The 20,330-nt window shown below is 34.8% G+C and overlaps 1 protein-coding gene across 1 annotated transcript; it reads right to left on the bottom strand.

Annotated features, from left to right (window-relative positions):
• Positions 1 to 16,037: 16,037 nt before the first annotated feature.
• Positions 16,038 to 18,453, bottom strand: LOC130982276 (methylecgonone reductase-like). Its single transcript, XM_057906220.1, has 4 exons — positions 18,059 to 18,453; positions 16,938 to 17,184; positions 16,482 to 16,661; positions 16,038 to 16,384 (listed from the first exon to the last, which is right to left on the bottom strand). Exons 1-4 carry the CDS (start codon positions 18,376 to 18,378, stop codon positions 16,160 to 16,162), a joined length of 972 nt encoding a protein of 323 aa, XP_057762203.1. The 5' UTR covers positions 18,379 to 18,453; the 3' UTR covers positions 16,038 to 16,159.
• Positions 18,454 to 20,330: the final 1,877 nt, after the last annotated feature.

The following is a 20,330-nucleotide window of genomic DNA, read 5'->3' as shown; positions in this document are numbered from 1 at the left end:
AGAAAGAAAATTAAGCCTATAACAAAGATATCAAGGCAATTAGAACATAGGCGGGGGCTAATGCCAAATAAGAGTATGATTCCCTACTACATGTTAGCTAAGCATGTGAGTGAGAAAACAATGTAAGCTAAGGCATATCATTAAGCTTGATGCAAGAGTAAAGTTAAAGCATGAAGAGTGTATTGAGCATCAAGTTCAAATGAGAAGAAGTGGGTCATGAAAGACAATATGAGGTCATATCAATGCACAAAGACACAAGAGTCATACAAGATGAAGCATTGATTTAAAAGTTTCATCACCCAACAATATCAAACAAGTCAAGAGGCACCAAAATAATGCAAGAATTTCTCAACAATTGAGTAGGAAGATGCAACACCATTATTAAAATGACTAAAAAAAAAACGAAAACATGCTACAAAAACTAAATGAAAATGGGAAGAGTAGAAGTATGCGAATGTGATAAGCAAAAGAAAATGGAAGGGGAGAAAAAAAACTTTTCTTTTTACCGACGCGTGCGCGTCATGCGTGCTTACGCGTCGATGTGCATATTGGTTGAAGGACGCGTACGCGCCATGTGCGCGTACGCATGCATCGAGTTAGGCCGGAGGCATAATGTCAGCCCAAGTCTGGCACAACTCTCGGGTAAAAGTACCAGGAGTGTAGATCGTGCAATCGACGCGCGCGCGCACAGTGTGCGTGCGCGTGCATTGCGAATTTAAGATGATGTGCGCGTACGCGCCAAGTGCGCGCACGCGTGCATAGACTTATGCCTTAGGCCCAATGTTCGCACAGTGCAGGCCTAACTCTCGGGTTTTTGGCTGGGGTCGAATTTTTGCATCCACGCGTACGCGTACAGTGCGCGTCCGCGTGGGTGGTCAAAAAATGCTCAGGTGCGCGTACGCGTCATGTGCGCGAACGCGTGGATGGTGTTCTGTTTTTTTTTTTCAAAAATTTTTGCTATGTTTTTGCACCAATCCAAGCATTCCAAACCTCCAAGCTATTAGCAAAACACCCTAGAACCTTATTCAACATACTATACTACTAACTAAACTCAATAAAACAATAAAAAACAAGAAATTAAACTAATTCTACCAATAAAAGATAAAAATGAAAATGAGAATCTACCTACAATGGCAACTCAATTCACTTATTAAAAACTAAAAGAGTATGGAAAGAGTTTACCATGGTGGGGTGTCTCCCACCAAGCACTTTTATTTATTGTCCTTAAGTTGGACTTATGGGGAGCTTCTTATCAAGGTGGCTTGTGCTTGTATTCATCTTGGAACTCCCACCAATGCTTGGTTCTCCATTGTGCCCCAAGATTTCTCATGGATTGAGCCAAGTGTTGATGGAGTTCTTCACAAGCTTGGGGATCCCAAAATTGATCATCTTCTTGTGATCCGGGGTCCCACACTTTGTTTTCACACCCGTCTTGAGGTTGATCATCATTATTAGTCCATCCGGGTGGTGAACAAGATGAATTCTCTATGAAGTGCCCAACAATCCTCCTAGACCTATCTATTTGAGCACTATTCCCACCTTTGTATTCAACTCTTAAAGTATCAACCAAAATGAGCCTTGATTTGCAACGCCAACCACGAAACATCTTTCGCTTACGCTTCATCCCACAAAGCATCCTAAGTTGACCATCCGTTTCAAGCAAGCCATACTCAAGTGGGATAATAAAGCTAATAGAAATGAATTTTACCCACTCAAGTGAAGGAGTAGATGACAACCTAGGCAAAGATGCTTCCAAAGATCTGGACAAAGCATAACCAACCCTCGTTCTTCTATTTCTAGGGACTTCCACCTCTTCACAAGATCTCTTAATCTCAATCCTTTGTTCAACAATTTCATCAAAACCTTTTCCCTTACTCAAATCATAATAGGGAGGGTGAGAAAAATTTACCTCCTCAACGCTTTCAAATCCAACCGGAGAAGGTTCTTCATGCTCAAAGGATTCTTCACCACGAAGACTTGATGCTTGATCTTTATCACCAAGGGAACTCAATTCTTTCTCTATCCCATCCAAGTCTTCATATGGAATATGCCTTGGAAGGTGTGCACTTTCCTCCCTAGCATCAATTTCAATCATCTTGGAGGGGTTTTCTTCAACTCTATGTTCCCATGGAGGCTCCGCATCTCCTAAGTCTTCTACCACTTCTTCCTTGTTTTCAACAATTAAAGCTTCCTCCAATTGTTCCAATACAAAGCAACTTCCCTCATTTCCCACTGGAGTTTCCAATCTCTCCTTCATGCTATGTTCTTCATTTGATTCTCCACATGTAGCCATGGGAGTTCCTTGAGTGTTCAAGCATTGGGAGGCTAATTGATTTGTTACCGCATCCAAGGCGGCCATGAAATTTTGCACATCCCTTTTCATCTCTTCTTGCCCTTGAACAAGAACACCAAGGGTTTCATCCATTAGAGATTGGGGTGGGTGGAAGGGTTCATCATTTTGGGGGAAGGGTTCATAGTAGGAAGATGGTTCTTCTCGATAGAGTTGTGGTGGTTCAATGTTTTCCATTCTTTCCACTTGTTGCACAACACACTCCATGGTTGCTTGAAATTGATCCAATGCTTCCTTGAGATGATCCCTTGACTCTTGTTCCTCTTGGATAATATGATTAGGATCATGTGGCTCTTGGATCAATGGATATGAGTATTCTTCCATGAGAAGTTGTGGTGGAAAGTAGTATTCATCTTGCGGTTGAAAATTTTCATATGTCGGAGGTGGTTCATCTTGGTAATAATATGGAAGGGGTGGCTCTTGAAAGTGGTGATGTTGGGATGGTGGTGGCTCTATGTGTGGTTCATATGGCTCATATGGTTGTTGGTAGGATGGATATAGGTTAGGGTCATATAAAGGTGTTTGGCGAGAAGAGGCTTGTGAGTGTGGGTGAGAGTTATGTTGAGGATATGGTTCATAGGCATATGGTGGTGGTTCTTGAAAGTCACAAGGTGATTCACCATAGCCATTGGATTGATATGCATCATAGAATGGCTCTTCTTCATAGTGCATTGGTGGAGGTTGTTGCCATGAAGATTGATCATATGCATATGGCTCCTCCCACCTTTGGTTGTCCCATCCTTGATACATCTCTTCATTATAATCTCCACTTCCTACAACATAGTTGTAATCACACTCATAGCCAAAATGAGAATTCATGATAGTAAGAGAAGGCAAAACAAAAACAAAAACAGAAAATTAGTAACAAATAAAGAGAACACACTAAAAACTAACAAAGAAGCAAAGAGAAAACATATTCACAATATTCACATATATACAATAACCAATAACATAACACCATTGCATTTCCCCGGCAACGACGCCATTTTGACGATTGGATTTTTGACGGTTTAGAATTTACAAATGAATTCTCGTTGCAAGTATAGTTTCTAAACCAATCACTAATCCTTTCATACAAAAAGTTGTTTGTCACTAAAACAAACCCCTAAAATTTATAAACCGAAGTATTGGAACCTCGGGTCGTTCTCCCTAGGAATTACAATAGAGTGTCTTGTTATTGGTTGTGAGTTATTTTGGGGTTTTGATATGAAGCATGAAAGATAAATGGCAAGAAAAGTGAACTAACAACTATAAAAGGCTCTTGGTAAGGTGTGAGAACTAGAAGTCCTATCCTAGTTATCCTTCTCAATTGTGATGAGAATTGTTCATTGCTACCACTTAGTTAACCCTTACTAAATAAAGGAAAGTCAAGTGGATGAATTGACTTGAGCCACAAGTTCTAGCCAACTCCCAAGGAAAGACTAGCTTTAGTGCACTCCAAACCAATTAGCAATCTCTTCAATTATCAATCAACAAAGGAATTAGATAACTCAAGTGTCACTAATTACTCTACCTAGGCCAAGAGGAACAAAATCTACACTAAATCTAGAAGAGGCATTTCATCAAACACATAAAAGGCAATAAAAGTAAACAACATAAATTGCATGAATTAAAGAGAGATCTAACTACAAAGGCAAGAGATCAACATAGAAAAGCAAAGAAGAACAATTATTATGAATTACCTCTTATTGAATTGAAAGAAAATGGGAGAAACAAAAGTAGATCTACAACAAAACACAAGAACAACATAAAGGAAATTACAATAAAAGAGTAGAAGAAGATGAATGTAGCAACAAAGAATTGAGAGATAGAAGTGAAAGAAAGCAAAGATTAAAATCTAGATCTAAGAACTAAACCTAATCCTAATCCTAATTCTAGAGAGAAGAGAGAGCTTCTCTCTCTAGAAACTAACTCTAACTACTAAACTAAACTAATGGTTAAAAGTTCTAAAGTGTGAAAAGTATGTTGATTCCTCTTCACTCCTTGGGTTAAATAGCATCAGAAATGAGTTGGATTGGGCCCACAAGGCTTCTAAAATCGCTGGCCACGTTTTGCTTTAAGTGAACCAGGTGGCAGCAACGGCGCGTGCGCGTACTTTGCGCGTGCGCGTACTTTGCGCGTGCGCGCAACCATACGTATAGCAACTATGGCAGATCTTATATCGTTTCGAAGCCTCGGATGTTAGCTTTCTAACCCAACTGGAACCGCATCATTTGGACCTCTGTAGCTCAAGTTATGGTCGATTAAGTGCGAAGAGGTCGGCTTGACAGCTTTCCGGTTCTTTCATTTCTTCATGAGTTCTCCAACTTTTCATGCTTCTTTCTTCATTCCCTTGGTCCAATCTTTGCCTCCTAAACCTTAAATCACTTAACAAACATATCAAGGCATCTAATTGAATCAAGGAGAATTAGATTTAGCTATTTTAAGACCTAAAAAACATGTTTTCACTCTTAAGCACAATTAAAGGAGAAGTTATAAAACCATGCTATTTCAATGGATAAATGTGGGTAAAAGGTTATAAAATCCCCTAAAATCAATACAAGACAAACCGTCAAAACGGGGTTTGTCATTGGGACTATACAACATTGACCTGATCACTTTGTGGCTCCATGGGAGCCACTGTCAAGCTATTGACATTAAAGAAGCGCTTGTTGGGAGGCAACCCAATTTTATTTATCTAATTTTTATTTTATTATTATTTTATGTTTTCTTAGGTACATGATCATGAGGAGTCACAAAAAAATCATAAAAATTAAAAACAGAATCAAAAACAGCAGAAGAAAAAAATCACACCCTGGAGGAAGCACAGGCTGGCGTTCAACGCTAGTAAGATGCATCTGGCCGGCGTTCAACGCCAGAACAGAGCATCATTCTGGCGCTGAACGCCAGAAACAAGCAACATTCTGGCGCTGAATGCCAGGAATGTGCCTAGAGAAGAAAAACTGGCGCTGAACGCCAGTAACAAGCATGAAACTGGCGTTCAACGCCAGAAACATGCTTTACATGGGCGTTGAACGCCCAGAATGTGCACCACACGGCGTTTAAACACCAGAATAGTGTGCAAAGGCAATTTACATGCCTATTTGGTGCAGGGATGGAATTCCTTGACACCTCAAGATCTGTGGACCCCACAGGATCTGTGAACCCCACAGGATCCCCACCTACTATATTCCCACCTTACCTCCTAATCCTATTTTTGTGATTTGTAATTCCCATGTCACACTTCCCAACACTCTTCACCAATCACCTCAATTCCTCTTCCCAATCACCCCCTTCACCACTCACATCCATCCACTCTTCCCCATAAACCCCACCTTCCTTCAAAATTCAAAAATATTTTCCCACCCAATCCCACCCTAAAGAGCCATAACTTCACTCTCCCCTCTCCATATATATACCCTTCCATTCTACTTCATTTTCACACAACACAACCCCCTCTTACATACCTTGACCGAACCTACACTTCCCCTTCTCCTCCATATTCTCTTCTTCTTCTTCTTCTCTTCTTTTTTCTATTGCTCGAGGACGAGCAATATTTTAAGTTTGGTGTGGTAAAAGCATAAGCTTTTTTTTGTTTTTCCATTACCATCAATGGCACCTAAGACCGGAGAATCCTCTAGAAAAGGAAAAGGGAAGACAAAAGCTTCCACCTCCGAGTCATGGGAGATGGAAAGATTCATCTCCAAGAGCCATCAAGACCACTTCTATGATGTTGTGGCAAAGAAGAAGGTGATCCCTGAGGTCCCTTTCAAGCTCAAGAAAAAATGAGTATCCGGAGATCCGACATGAAATCCGAAGAAGAGGTTGGGAAGTCCTAACCAACCCCATGCAACAAGTCGGAATCTTAATGGTTCAAGAGTTCTATGCCAATGCATGGATCACTAGGAACCATGATCAAAGTATGAACCCGAGTCTAAAGAATTATCTCACAATGGTTCGGGGGAAATACTTAGATTTTAGTCCGAAAAATGTGAGGTTGGCATTCCACTTGCCCATGATGCAAGGAGATGAACGCCCCTACACTAGAAGGGTCAACTTTAATCAAAGGTTGGACCAAGTCCTTATGGACATATGTGTGGAAGGAGCTCAATGGAAGAGAGACTCCAAAGGCAAGCCAGTTCAACTAAGAAGACTGGACCTCAAGCCTGTGGCTAGAGGATGGTTGGAGTTCATTCAACGCTCCATCATTCCCACTAGCAACCGATCTGAAGTTACTGTGGATCGGGCCATCATGATTCATGGCATCATGATTGGAGAGGAAGTAGAAGTTCATGAGGTCATCTCCAATGAAATCTACAAAATAGCCGACAAGCCCTCACCCATGGCAAGGCTAGCTTTTCCTCACCTTATTTGCCATCTATGTTACTCAGCTGGAGTTATCATAGAAGGAGACATTCTCATTGAAGAGGATAAGCCCATCACCAAGAAGAGGATAGAGCAAGCAAGAGAGACCCTTCACGGTTCTCAAGAGATGCATGAGGAAACTCAAGAAATCCCTGAGATGCCTCAAGGGATGCACTTTCCTCCCAACAACTATTGAGAACAACTCAACACTTCCTTAGAAGATTTGAGCCACAATGTTGAACAATTAAGGGTGGAACATCATGAGCACTCCATCATTCTCCAAGAAATAAGAGAAGATCAAAGAGCAATGAGGGAGGAGCAACAAAGGCAAGGAAGGGACATAGAAGAGCTTAAGAACATCATTGGTCCTTCAAGAAGAAGACGCCACTAAGGTGGATTCATTCCTTGTTCTTATTTCTTTCTGCTTTTCGGTTTTTATGTTGTGTTTATCTATGTTTTGTGTCTCTACTTCATGATCATTAGTATGTAGTAACTATGCCTTAAAGCTATGAATAAATTCCATTAATCCTTCACCTCTCTTAAATGAAAAATGTTTTAATTCAAAAGAACAAGAAGTACATGAATTTCGAATTTATCCTTGAAATTAATTTAATTATATTGATGTGGTGACAATACTTTTTGTTTTCTGAATGAATGCTTGAACAGTGCATATTTTTGATATTGTTGTTTATGAATGTTAAAATTGTTGGCTCTTGAAAGAATAATGAATAAAGAGAAATGTTATTGATGATCTGAAAAATCATGAAATTGATTCTTGAATCAAGAAAAAGCAGTGAAAATTAAAAAGCTTGTGAAAAAAAAAAGAAAAAAAAGAAAAAAAATGGCGAAAAAAAAAGAGAGAAAGAAAAAGCAAGCAGAAAAAGCCAATAGCCCTTAAAACCAAAAGGCAAGGGTAAAAAGGATCCAAGGCTTTGAGCATCAATGGATAGGAGGGCCCAAGGAAATAAAATCCAGGCCTAAGCGGCTAAACCAAGCTGTCCCTAACCATGTGCTTGTGTCATGAAGGTCCAAGTGAAAAGCTTGAGACTGAGTGGTTAAAGTCGTGATCCAAAGCAAAAAGAGTGTGCTTAAGAGCTCTGGACACCACTAACTGGGGACTCTAGCAAAGCTGAGTCACAATCTGAAAAGGTTCACCTAGTTATGTGTCTGTGGCATTTATGTATCCGGTGGTAATACTGGAAAACAAAGTGCTTAGGGCCACGGCCAAGACTCATAAGTAGCTGTGTTCAAGAATCAACATACTTAACTAGGAAAGTCAATAACACTATCTGAAATTCTAAGTTCCTAGAGAAGCCAATCATTCTGAACTTCAAAGGAAAAAGTGAGATGCCAAAACTGTTCAGAAGCAAAAAGCTACAAGTCCCGCTCATCTAATTAGAATTAATATTCATTGATATTTTGGAATTTATAGTATATTCTCTTCTTTTTATCCTATTTGATTTTCAGTTGCTTGGGGACAAGCAACAATTTAAGTTTGGTGTTGTGATGAGCGGATAATTTATACGCTTTTTGGCATTGTTTTTAGGTAGTTTTTAGTAAGTTCAAGCTACTTTTAGGGATGTTTTCATTAGTTTTTATGTTAAATTCACATTTCTGGACTTTACTATGAGTTTGTGTGTTTTTTTGTAATTTCAGGTAATTTCTGGCTGAAATTGAGGGACTTGAGCAAAACTCTGAAAAAGGCTGACAAAAGGACTGCTGATGCTGTTGGAATCTGACCTCCCTGCACTCAAAATGGATTTTCTAGAGCTACAGAACTCCAAATGGCGCGCTCTCAACGGCGTTGGAAAGTAGACATCCAGAGCTTTCCATCAATATATAACAGTCCATACTTTATTCGGAAATTGACGACGTAACTTGGCGTTGAACGCCAAGTACATGCTGCTGTCTGGAGTTAAACGCCAGAAACACGTCATGATCCGGAGTTGAACGCCCAAAACACGTTATAACTTGGAGTTCAACTCCAAGAAAAGCCTCAGCTCGTGGATAGTTCAAGCTCAGCCCAAACATACACCAAGTGGGCCCCGGAAGTGGATTTATGCATCAATTACTTACTCATGTAAACCCTAGTAGCTAGTCTAGTATAAATAGGATAATTTACTATTGTATTAGACATCTTTTGATCACTTGAGATCTAAGGAACATCTTGGGACGTTTAGTTCTCAAATCATGGGGGCTGGCCATTCGGCCATGCCTGAACCTTTCACTTATGTATTTTCAACGGTGGAGTTTCTGCACACCATAGATTAAGGGTGTGGAGCTCTGCTGTACCTCAAGTTTCAATACAATTACTATTACTTTCTATTCAATTCTCTTTTATTCTTATTCCAAGATATCCGTTGCACAATACTTTGATGAATGTGATGATCCATGACACTCATCATCATTCTCACCTATGAACGCGTGTGACTGACAACCACTTCCGTTCTACCTTAGGCCGGGCGCATATCTCTTAGATTTCCAACAGAATCTTCGTGGTATAAGTTAGATAGATGTCGGCATTCATGAGGATCCGGAAAGTCTAAACCTTGTCTATGGTATTCCGAGTAGGATTCTGGGATTGAATGACTGTGACGAGCTTCAAACTCCTGAAGGCTGGGCGTGATGACAAACGCAAAAGAATCAAGGGATTCTATTCCAACCTGATTGAGAACCGACAGATGATTAGCCGTGCTGTGACAGAGTATAGGAACGTTTTCACTGAGAGGATAGGATGTAGCCATTGACAACGGTGATGCCCTACATACATCTTGCCATGGAAAGGAGTAAGAAGGATTGGATGAAAGCAATGAGAAAGTAGAGATTCAAGAGGAGCACAGCATCTCCATATGCCTATCTGAAATTTCCACTATTGATTTACATAAGTATTTCTATCTTATTTTATTTTCTGTTTATTATTAATTATTCGAAAATCCATAAACCAATTTAATCTGCCTAACTGAGATTTACAAGGTGACCATAGCTTGCTTCATACCAACAATCTCCGTGGGATCGACCCTTACTCACGTAAGGTATTACTTGGACGACCCAGTGCACTTGCTGGTTAGTTGTGCGGAGTTGTGAATTGAATTTTAGACACCGTGATATTGAGCACCAAGTTTTTGGAGCCATTACCGGGGATTGTTTCGAGTTAGAAAAGAATGAATCACAATTTCGTCCACCAGTAGCAGAGGTAAAGCTAGTGAGTCTCGTAGTCGTAGTAGAGGGAAGGTCTTCAGGGACTCCTTAGTCATCACACTCTCTACCCCGATACCCTCTACCCAAACTACGTGGCTCCTTCTGCTATTCCCCTCAGCCCCCTACAGCTCTAGCGACAGAGCCCATGGTGGGTGATTCCTCTAATGTGTCTTAGCCAAATGCCCCTCCACCACCATCCGCCATACGGATGAGGATTTGGTCTGATGGCATGAAGGCGTGAGTACATATTATTTTAATATCTTTTATCTGCAATCTATTTTGAATTTGTTAAGTTTTACATATTTTTATATGTTTGCTAATCTTAAAATTTTCATCGATAGACTTGCACCAAACAACAATGCATGTGCACAGGAGATCTCCAATGTGATTAAGTCCATGTACGACAACCCATGGTCAAGTTACATGAAGATCCCTGCTGAGATCAGACAGCGATGGTTTTAGAAGTGGGCGGTAAGAATCCAATTTTGTTGAATTAACCATATTTTATTTCGACTAACTAATATTTTTGAATTACTTTGTGCATGAGAAATTGATATGGGATCAGGAATATGATATCTTGATCAAGAAGATCTACGACCACCGGATAGCTAGACGACTTCAGCAGATAATGCAGGACATTTGTCAGGGGCGCGACCACCTCACGATTTGGCTCCGTTCAGACCTTAAGAAGGAACTGGACGTTCATTTTAGTACTGATGAAGGGTGGGGTTCAAGCGTCGGCGTCTGACAAACAGAACTAGCAGGGCTTCGCTGAGGTCGTCGAAGTATTCCGACTTTTATAAATTCAAAGAGCAGGCTGGTGTGTAGTTTATTTACTAACCTTTGTTAATTATTACTTGCATGAATTGTTACTTGATTTATTTTATTAGTTGGTTTCAATATGTGTAGTCTAAGTTAATGGATCGTGAGGCAACATTGGTGGAGACATTCAGATATACCCATACATTGAAGGACGACAAGGAGAGATTTGCTGATGAGTGGTCTATGGATTATTATCTGAGATTCAATTAATTCTAACTTTGAAATTTATTCGGTTTGAAGTCAATTAATTATCATCTTAATCACAACGTGTGTTATACAGGAAGACTATACGTAGAGATTAGAGGTCGCGACCTAGCAATCTCAACTGCCTAGTGGGACGACCCCAGTTCCGATGCCTCAGTGATAGATCCTAATAGTGTTTGGCGCGAGACCGCCTCTGAACCCTACAAGAATCGCGTCTTCGGATTGGGGTTATTCTTTGCCAACAGCCTCCCCACCTCTGCATTTGTGGCTTCATCTGCCTCTACCTCTGCCACCAGCCCTGCTGATCCCGAAGAAGTTATCGACTTGAGGGAGGAGGTGCATAAGCACGTACAGGAGCTTCACCAACAAGCTCAGTAGTTTGAATATAGGTACAACGGGCTTCTTGATGTGTGGGAGACACAGTTGCCATCAGCTCAGAGCTGACAGAGAAGCTGGAGCAGTTAGAGCATTTGCGAGAGTTGATGAAGGTGCACAACGAGCAAATGTATGCTGGAGGTAGCGGCACTGCTGGTACCAGCGGCAATGTAGCTGGTGGGCACCGATATCAGCACCTACTCTACCGCTTCAGTAAGGGGAAGATGACGACGACGATTAACGGGATCCTTAGGGTTTAGGGATTTAATTTATTTTATGCCTATTTCATTGTATTCTACTTCTTTAAGTTTTTATTATATTCAAACCATTGATATTTATTAAAATCATTAGTTGAGTTATGATAATTTTAAATTTGTGCCCTAATTTTGTAAACAAAAATTTTAATTCGACTATTAATTGTGCATTAATTATGCTAAAAAAACTATCGTGGAATTTATCGGCAGAATAATCCAACGGTAATTAGGCGCTACAAAATATAATATGGCACCAAATTTACTATCAGAAAAATTTGACGGTATTTAACCGCTTATTTTTGTCATATTAATTGAAAAATTCAACGCAAAATTCGTCGAAAATTAGCATCGGAAGAAATAATCTGCAAGTAAAAATTTTTTGGCACCTTTTATATCGTTAAATTCAATTTGCCAATAATTTCAACGGTACTCAATATTTTTCTTATAGTGCGTAAGTATCTCCTCCACCCGTTTAGGTCGTCTTTACCCTTCCTTTATCCCCGTCAACAGTTCACCTTTGCCCTTTAATTTTGCCTCTTAAATCTTTTAACAGACTCGGTGCGTTGCCTTAAGTGTCATCGCTGCCTCACGCCACTGTCACTGGCTTTGTCGTCACCTCTAACTTCACTAATGTCTCTCCTCTACCATCTGTCTTGTAGTCATTAAACTTCTCTTTGTCGCTGTACTTTTTTTTCTTTCTTATGTTTTAATAATTTCATGGTTAATAAGAAGAAGATTTACATAATCTATATATAATCTATTGATTTTTATATACTTTAAACACTATTTTATGCATATAATTTATATTTTTAGTTAATTTTTTATATAATATGTTGATTTATATATTTTAATATTTTTTATGTATTTTTTAAGATTAATTTTATGGTGTTTATTACTTAATTTTTTATCTAGCTTATTTTTTTATAGTAAATTTTGAATATTTAAAAATAATTTATTATATATTTTTTAAATTAAATATTAATTTTTAACTTTTTTTATAAATTAAGCACTACTTTTTAAACACTATAACAATAATTTTTTTTACTCTGCTTTTGTTGATTTGTGAATATTTTTATATTTTTAACACTATTCTATGTATTTTTATGTCTTTGTGCAATTAGGTTTAATTTTATTGTTATTTATTAGGATCAATTTTATGTTTCATTAGACTATTCAATACTATGGGCCTATGTTTTAGGGTTGAGAAAAATGTTAAGCAACGGAACATACTCTTAAAAAAAACATAATTTTTAGTCTATTTCTATTATGAAATTAGCTTTTAATTTAGTGATGGATTTATTTGACGTACCCCTCACACAAATATTGACCTTAAGCTAATAGTCAACTGATAACATGTGGATCAATCGCCATCCTATCTCGAACGTCGATGGGTTGTTCTATGATCGATGCTGACTATCTGGCAGACCGATTAACCACTAATTAACTTCTTGCTTGATCGGCTATTCTAGAGTGTATGACAAAGTGGGTAACCCACCCCACCTTATCAAGGCCTAACTAAAAAAAGGATGGATCGGCCTAATCTATCAACTTAAACCAAACTTAAAATGCTAATTAACCTTAATTTATGGTGAATTGGCAGGACTAAGCCTAGTTTGTGTTACTTTTATTATTTTACATTAGTAAAATTAATTATAATTAGTCTAATAAAAAATAATAAAATAAAAATTAGCCAAATTAAAACATAATTTTTCACGATCTTCCTTTAAATTCTGAACGTTAATAGAATTGTGCATTTCATAATATTTGTTCTCGAATTACTGCAATGAATAGTAATAAAAAAAGTTTTAGCTTAGTTTTCAAATAATAATCATTTTAAAACAATAACAATATTTATAATAAAACAAAATATTCGGCCCTATAAGCTGGCCCGTTCTGCTCTATCGAAACCTACAGGATTTGGTGGAATTTTTTGGTTTGGTGGCCTTTTTCCTGTGAAAGTCATTGTCTTCTAGTACACGTTTCATTTGAGCTTGAGATTTCCTTGTTCAGTACCTATATAACTACTCTTATTATTACCTCAGATAAAGAAGGAAAACACGAGTATTAGGTAGCGTTTGTTTGCGAGATAGAGACCGAAAAACTAAAAGTAAAAAATAGATACTAAAAAATAAAAATAAAAATAAATATTAATATTATGTTTGGTGTGGAAGTGTACAAAATTAAATTATGTTCAATGTCCTATTTGATTAGAGACGAAAAAATTTAAAATTACAAAAATTACCTTAATTTTAAAATACAACTCTAACCTCCAATGCAAATTCAATTTGATTTTTTTCTCATAATGCAACCATAACCCCTTTTTCCTCTCTTCTACCCTTTCTCCTCTTCTTTCTCGTGAAGGAATCTTCTGGTTTTACCTGCTCTCGGTAGCACCTCCAAGCACTCCGAACGACGACGGCGCGTCTCTAATTCTCCATCAGAGGAAGCGGAGAAGACATGGAAGTATTGGCACCCCTCTGGTCAAAACAAACCTCCACAGTTCCTGCGAATTTCACTTCTTGTTCTTGTTGTTCTCCCAGATTAGGAGCATTTTTTCTGTAGAATCCAAGGAGTGTCATGTGAGACATGAGGGTTCTCCTCTCCAGAAGGTACTTCTTGATGAAGAACCTGAGCAGCCCAGCGTACTCCAGTGGCAGCATCATTGACTCGGCGAAAGATTCGGCAAGGAGAGCGACGGTGGTGTCAATCTCATCAGGGCACATCACGCGGACCCACATGGAGCCAGATTTGAGGTTCTCCGAGTAGACGAAGGATTCCAGAAAGCGGAGGCGGTTGAGCTCGTCGTTGGTGAGGAAACGACCTGTGCGGAAGGGGTCGTCCAGGAACAGAGAGGAGATTGGTGGTAGTGGTGGTGGTGGTGATATTATTGAGGAGTGAGAATGGGATGGTGGCTAGACCAGCGGCGACGAGATGCTTGTTCTTGAAGGTGGTGCTTCAGAGGCTGCAGTGATCACCGTGAAGAAGAATGAGAAGATGGAGTCACAAGGGATAACAATGAAGCTTAGTGATTTACATTAGGATTAACGTTGGAATTATTGAATTAGAATGAAGATAATTTAGGTATAAATTATAATTAAAATTTTTGTTTCTGTTTTTAAAATTTTTTGTCTCCAGTGTCTCTATTATTTGGAGGTACTGAAATACTGAGATTTTGAAGACGGAGACAAATTTTAAGTACTAGTCTCTAACTCAACAAACATAATATTAAGTCTCTATCTCCCAGTCTCAGTTCGAGTCTCTGCAAACAAACGCTATCTTAATGAATGCACCCTAGTGGATTAACAGGTTTTTTATTTATATAAATTAAATAATTTTATTTACTGAAATAAATAATTTTAAAAGTTATTACGAAAACTCTTATCTCGTTTACATTATAAACGAGATAATTTTTAATATATCTCGTTTACACTATAAACGAGATATGTGAATTTTTTCAATTTTCATATATCTCATTTACAGTATAAACGAGATACATTAAAAATCATTTCGTTTACTGTATAAACCAAATATATGTATTTGTAAATATAAACAATAATTTAAATTGGACGAAACTTTTAAAAATGATATATTTCAAATAATAGAAAAGATAGACGATTTTATATAACAGTGAAGATGGACGGTTTTATAAATAGAATACTATTAACACATTTACTTCTTCTAACCTTTGAAATGAGTGAAAGCACATAAGTAGTATCATTAAACTGGCTATTATTAATACGATTTTTTTTTTTTAACTGACCACTGTTAACACTATTACTTCTTCCACTACTTCTATCTACTAACGATTTTTTATTAGAATTTACACTAAATCAATTTAAATAATATTTTAACTTTTTGACTGAGATATAATTTATTTGGTAAATTTTTAATTGAGATATAATTTTAACGAAGAAAATTTTTAATTTTTTTATATAATCTCTTAAATATTAATTTTTAAATTTAAATTATATATTTTAAATTTTGTTTGCTGCATACATGCATAAAAAATTATATATATTTTAAATTATATATATTAATACTCAAAAAAGTATATAAAAAAATTAAAAATTTTATCCCTTAAAAATTATATCTCAATTAAAATTTAATAAACAAATTATATCTTAGTTAAAAATTTAAAGTATTATTTAAATTGATTTAGTGTAAATTCTAATAAAAGATTGTCCATTGATTGAAGTAGTGGAAGAAGCATAAGTGTTAATAGTGAGTAGTTAGAAAAAGATAACCGTATAAATAGTGAACAGTCTCATTTTTATCTCGTTTACATTGTAAATGAAATAATTTTTAATGTATCTATATATATAAAAATTGAAAAAATTTACATATCTCATTTATCATGTAAATGAAATATATTAAAAATTCTCTTATTTACTGAGTAAATAACATAATAGATGACGTATTTTCATAATAATTTTAAAAATTATTTATTTCAATAAATATTATTTAATTTATATAAATAAAAAATCCGTGGATTAACGGAGTTGAATACGAGTGAAATTATTACATTATTTATTTTTTTTGGTGACTATTACATTACATTATTTATTTGAATGAGAGATTATGGTGCTGCGAATTAAGAACTATTAATACTTTTTCACGGATCACCATCCCAGAGTTCTTCCACTGACTTGTATGGACCATTTTCTGATACAAAGGCTTCTCCCTTAAACATCCTACACTGTGGAATCTGGCTTATTTTTTCTGATTCTTCTTTGCTTAATTCCCAGTCAAATATTTCAAGGTTTTGTCTCATCCTCTCCTTGTTGAAGCTTCTCACAATGGGGGTTACCCCTTGCTCATGTATCCATCTTAGTGCTATCTGCATGAAAATGATTTTGTTTTTAATCCTCACTATAAAGTAAGTTTATAAATTTATAACCTTAATGGAAAAGTAAAGAAATAAATATAGTAAGCACCTGAGGCACACTCTTGTGTCTTGAATTGGCTATGTCCTTAAGGATTGGATTGTCCATAACGGAATTTATACCATAGAATTCTCTGTAAGCTCCTAATGGTGACCATGCACTCACATGGATTCCTTTCTGCTTGCAAAATTCTCTAAGCTTCCCCTGCTGCCATGTTGGGCTCATTTCCACCTAAAACCATTTGGAAGGAAGAATCGCAAAAAATATGTACAATCTATATTTCAAAAATATGTACAATCCAATCGTTTTCATTTATAGTATTTATAAATATTTTACCATCTACCTAAATCAATTGTGTTTAGTCACAAAAAAAAAAATCAATTTATTGTGTTTCGGGTTTAATATGTATTAATAATATTATTCGAAGAAAATTCGTAGTTCAATGTAGAAGACATAATTATCAAGTAAAAAAATAAGTAAATAATCTCAACAAACTTTAATGTATACCTGGTTGACAGCTGGAGGAATAGTTGCGTTTTCTAAGAGGTGTGTGAGTTTTTTAATGCCAAAGTTGCTTACACCAATAGATTTGGCTAAGCCTAATCTTTGACACTCTTCCATGGCTTCCCATGTTCCTTCTATGTCAAAGGGAAGCAAATCATCCTTTCTTACTTCAAGAACTCCATCAACTTTAGGTTTCAACCTCACTGGCATATGAATCAAGTAGAGATCTACATACTCCAGCCCCAAGTTCCTAAACAGTGTCAAGGAAACATAGTAATTAAACAAACAACATATATGTATGAAAATAAAGATGATGAATGTGAATGTATAGATAACATAAATAAGGGGATAGAAAATTGAAAAATGTGAATTTTAGATAACATAAATGAAAGGGAAAAAGATGTACATTTTTGTCTTTTAAATATGGGGTGTAACAAATTTGTCCCTTTTGAAAAGTATATCAATTTCAGCCCTACACTTACATTAGAACAAATTAATCTTTATAGTGACTTAGAAATAATGTAAACGAAGAGATGGATGAATGAATTAGCTGTTGTAACAACCTATAACTAACTCTAAAATCAACCAATTAATTAGATCATTTCACAATTCTCTAACAAACTCAAACTCTATATCATTTCCTTCTTACTCTTTGACCAATGTATTAAATTGGGAAAGTAAAATTTCACTCTATTCTTTATGATCTATAAATCCAATAGTCAAATTGTTTCTTATATTTTTTAAGAGTAATTAGAAAATATTATATATATTACCATTTATGTATCTTTTTCTATTAGTTTAAGTTTTTGAAATAATTAATTTCATAACATAGTATCAAAGTTTATAATAAAAAAATCTAAAATTTAATCTTTGTTATTCCTAAAAAAAAAAACAGTACAAAGAAAAATAAAAGTCTACAAAAAAATTTAAACAAATCTTAAAAAAATGAAAGAGAGAGTATTATAATTATTTATGTATTTTTTTTTATCGACTTAAAATTTTTGAAAAAAAAATAGTTTTATGAGAGAAGAACGTACATACACTATTATATGTAAGATGTTTTAGGAGAAAATTATAGTTGTCAAAAAATTCCAAAGGGAGAAAAGTAATATCAATATACTAACTTAAGTGTGGTCTTTAGAGCTGGAAGAACAAGGTCATGGTGAGCATTGTTGCACCATAGCTTGGAAGTGATGAACACTTCGTCGCGGTGGTTTACGATTCCTAGCTCTAAAGCCTTGGCCAAAGCCTGGCCTAGAGGGACCTCAGTTCCATACAAAGCAGCAGTGTCGAAGTGTGTGTATCCAGCTTCAAAGGCATCAACATATGTTGGGGGAAGAGACTCTGTTGCTGGAAGAGGAATCACTGCAGTTCCATACCCTATCGCTGGCATCTTCTCCCCTGAGTTTAGAATCACTTCTGGGATCTTCTTCTTTGCTTCCATGTTCTCTACCTGCTTGTGTTTTGGATTCTGAATTTGTGCGACTAGAATTAATGAAGGAATGAATCAAAGAAAAGGATCAGGTACCACAAAAATAAATATATAATAATCTATAATTTTAAAAATAAGCAACAATTTTCAACTAATAAAATAGATCATTCAGCTATGATTTTGAAAATAAAAAATCAACCATCAGATCAGTCCGATTCAAATAAAAAATTGATTTGACAATAAATTAATTAAAAAATTAAAAAATTTAATAAAAAAAAACTAATTAATTAGTCGAATTGATATGATGTTTTAACTGTTAATTAATTTAAAATAATAATTCTTTTTTAAAAAATATTTTATATAAATATATTATTTGATTATATTATAAACGACTGGTTTGACTTTCAAAACCAAACATTCAAGTTCAACACATTTATATACATACATAGTCGATTCACATGAATTATAAGGAGGGCACTCGGATAAAAACTTCTAAAACGTGTTTTTTAAAGATATTTTTATGTTGTGTTTTAATTGGTTTCTGTATCATTTATTCGGTGTTCCTCATTATATATTATTAAATTCTTCAAAAAATTTTCTTTCCAAAAACAATAAAAAATATTTAATTTAGACTAAAACAAAAAAGATAATAGATTAACTATTAGATTTTTTTTAAAAAAATTATTTACATAAAAAAATATATCACATTCATCAAAATATATATATATATATATATATATATATATATATATATAACAAGGTCAAGCCTCTTAAAATTTTTATAAATAAAAAAATAATTAATTTATATTCGTACAATATATAAAATAATTACTATATTATTATATTATAGATTAAGATTTACTAATTTAATTTTTTTATTTTTAATATAAACATTAGAAATAAATAAAATTTTTATAACTAAATGTAGTGTAACAAAATATATATAATATTAATTAGTTCTTAAAAAATTCTAAAAAAATAGTTTCTTTCATTTTAGTAAAATAACTATTTATTAAAGTAGATAAATTAATTATTTTCTTGGGAAAATTATTGTAAAGGACCGTTAGGAAGATTTAATTATTAAAAAGGACCTTTGATATTAAAATTATTAAGAAGGACCAAATCTTTTTATAATATTTAAGAAGAAGAACCAAATCTTTCTATAAAGAGACAAATATATCTTTAATTATTTTTTATTTATTTTTATAATTTTTATATTAACAATTTTTTTTCTAAAATTTTAGTAATTTTTATTATTTATTTATGTATTTTTTTACTTTTCTGATTTTTTAGCTTTATTTTTCTTGTTGGGTAAAGATCACAAAATTAAAAAAATAAATAAAAATTATTAAAATTTTAAGAAAAAATAAAATTTATCAACATAAAGATTATAATTTTTAGAGACCCTGCATTTTATATTTTCTTTGGGGTATAGCATTCATGTTAATTTTTTTTAAGAGGTCGCGGATTCGAGTCTTCTATCTTTGGAAAAAAAAAAGCATTTATGTTAATTTAGCCATTAAATTATAATAATAAAACATGATATAAATTCAAAGATAATTTACGTTAATAAATAGAGATTAAAGTTATACAGATGTCCTACATAAAATTATTTGATTACACATCTGTTTTAAATATATCTATATAAATTAAATTAGATAAATTTAATTATTAATAAGATAAAATATCTAAATAAATCGAATTAGGCCATTTCAATTTATTAAAACAAGTGAAAAATTATATCTGCACTAAATTCTTTAATAAATCTAATCAATCCAATTTAATTTATTATTATAGAAAATACATGATAAATTGAATCAGTTCATAAACTCAATTTACTATAATATATAACACGAAATAAGTATTATTGTGTAAGTATCTGAAGAATAATTATTAATTTAAAATTTTAGATGACCAATTTTAGAAAATAATATTTAATAAAACTGTTATTAAAATTTTATTTT

Source organism: Arachis stenosperma, chromosome 5 (assembly GCF_014773155.1).
Source record: "Arachis stenosperma cultivar V10309 chromosome 5, arast.V10309.gnm1.PFL2, whole genome shotgun sequence".
Lineage (NCBI taxonomy): Eukaryota > Viridiplantae > Streptophyta > Magnoliopsida > Fabales > Fabaceae > Arachis > Arachis stenosperma.
This window is presented reverse-complemented; position numbering and strand designations above follow the sequence as displayed.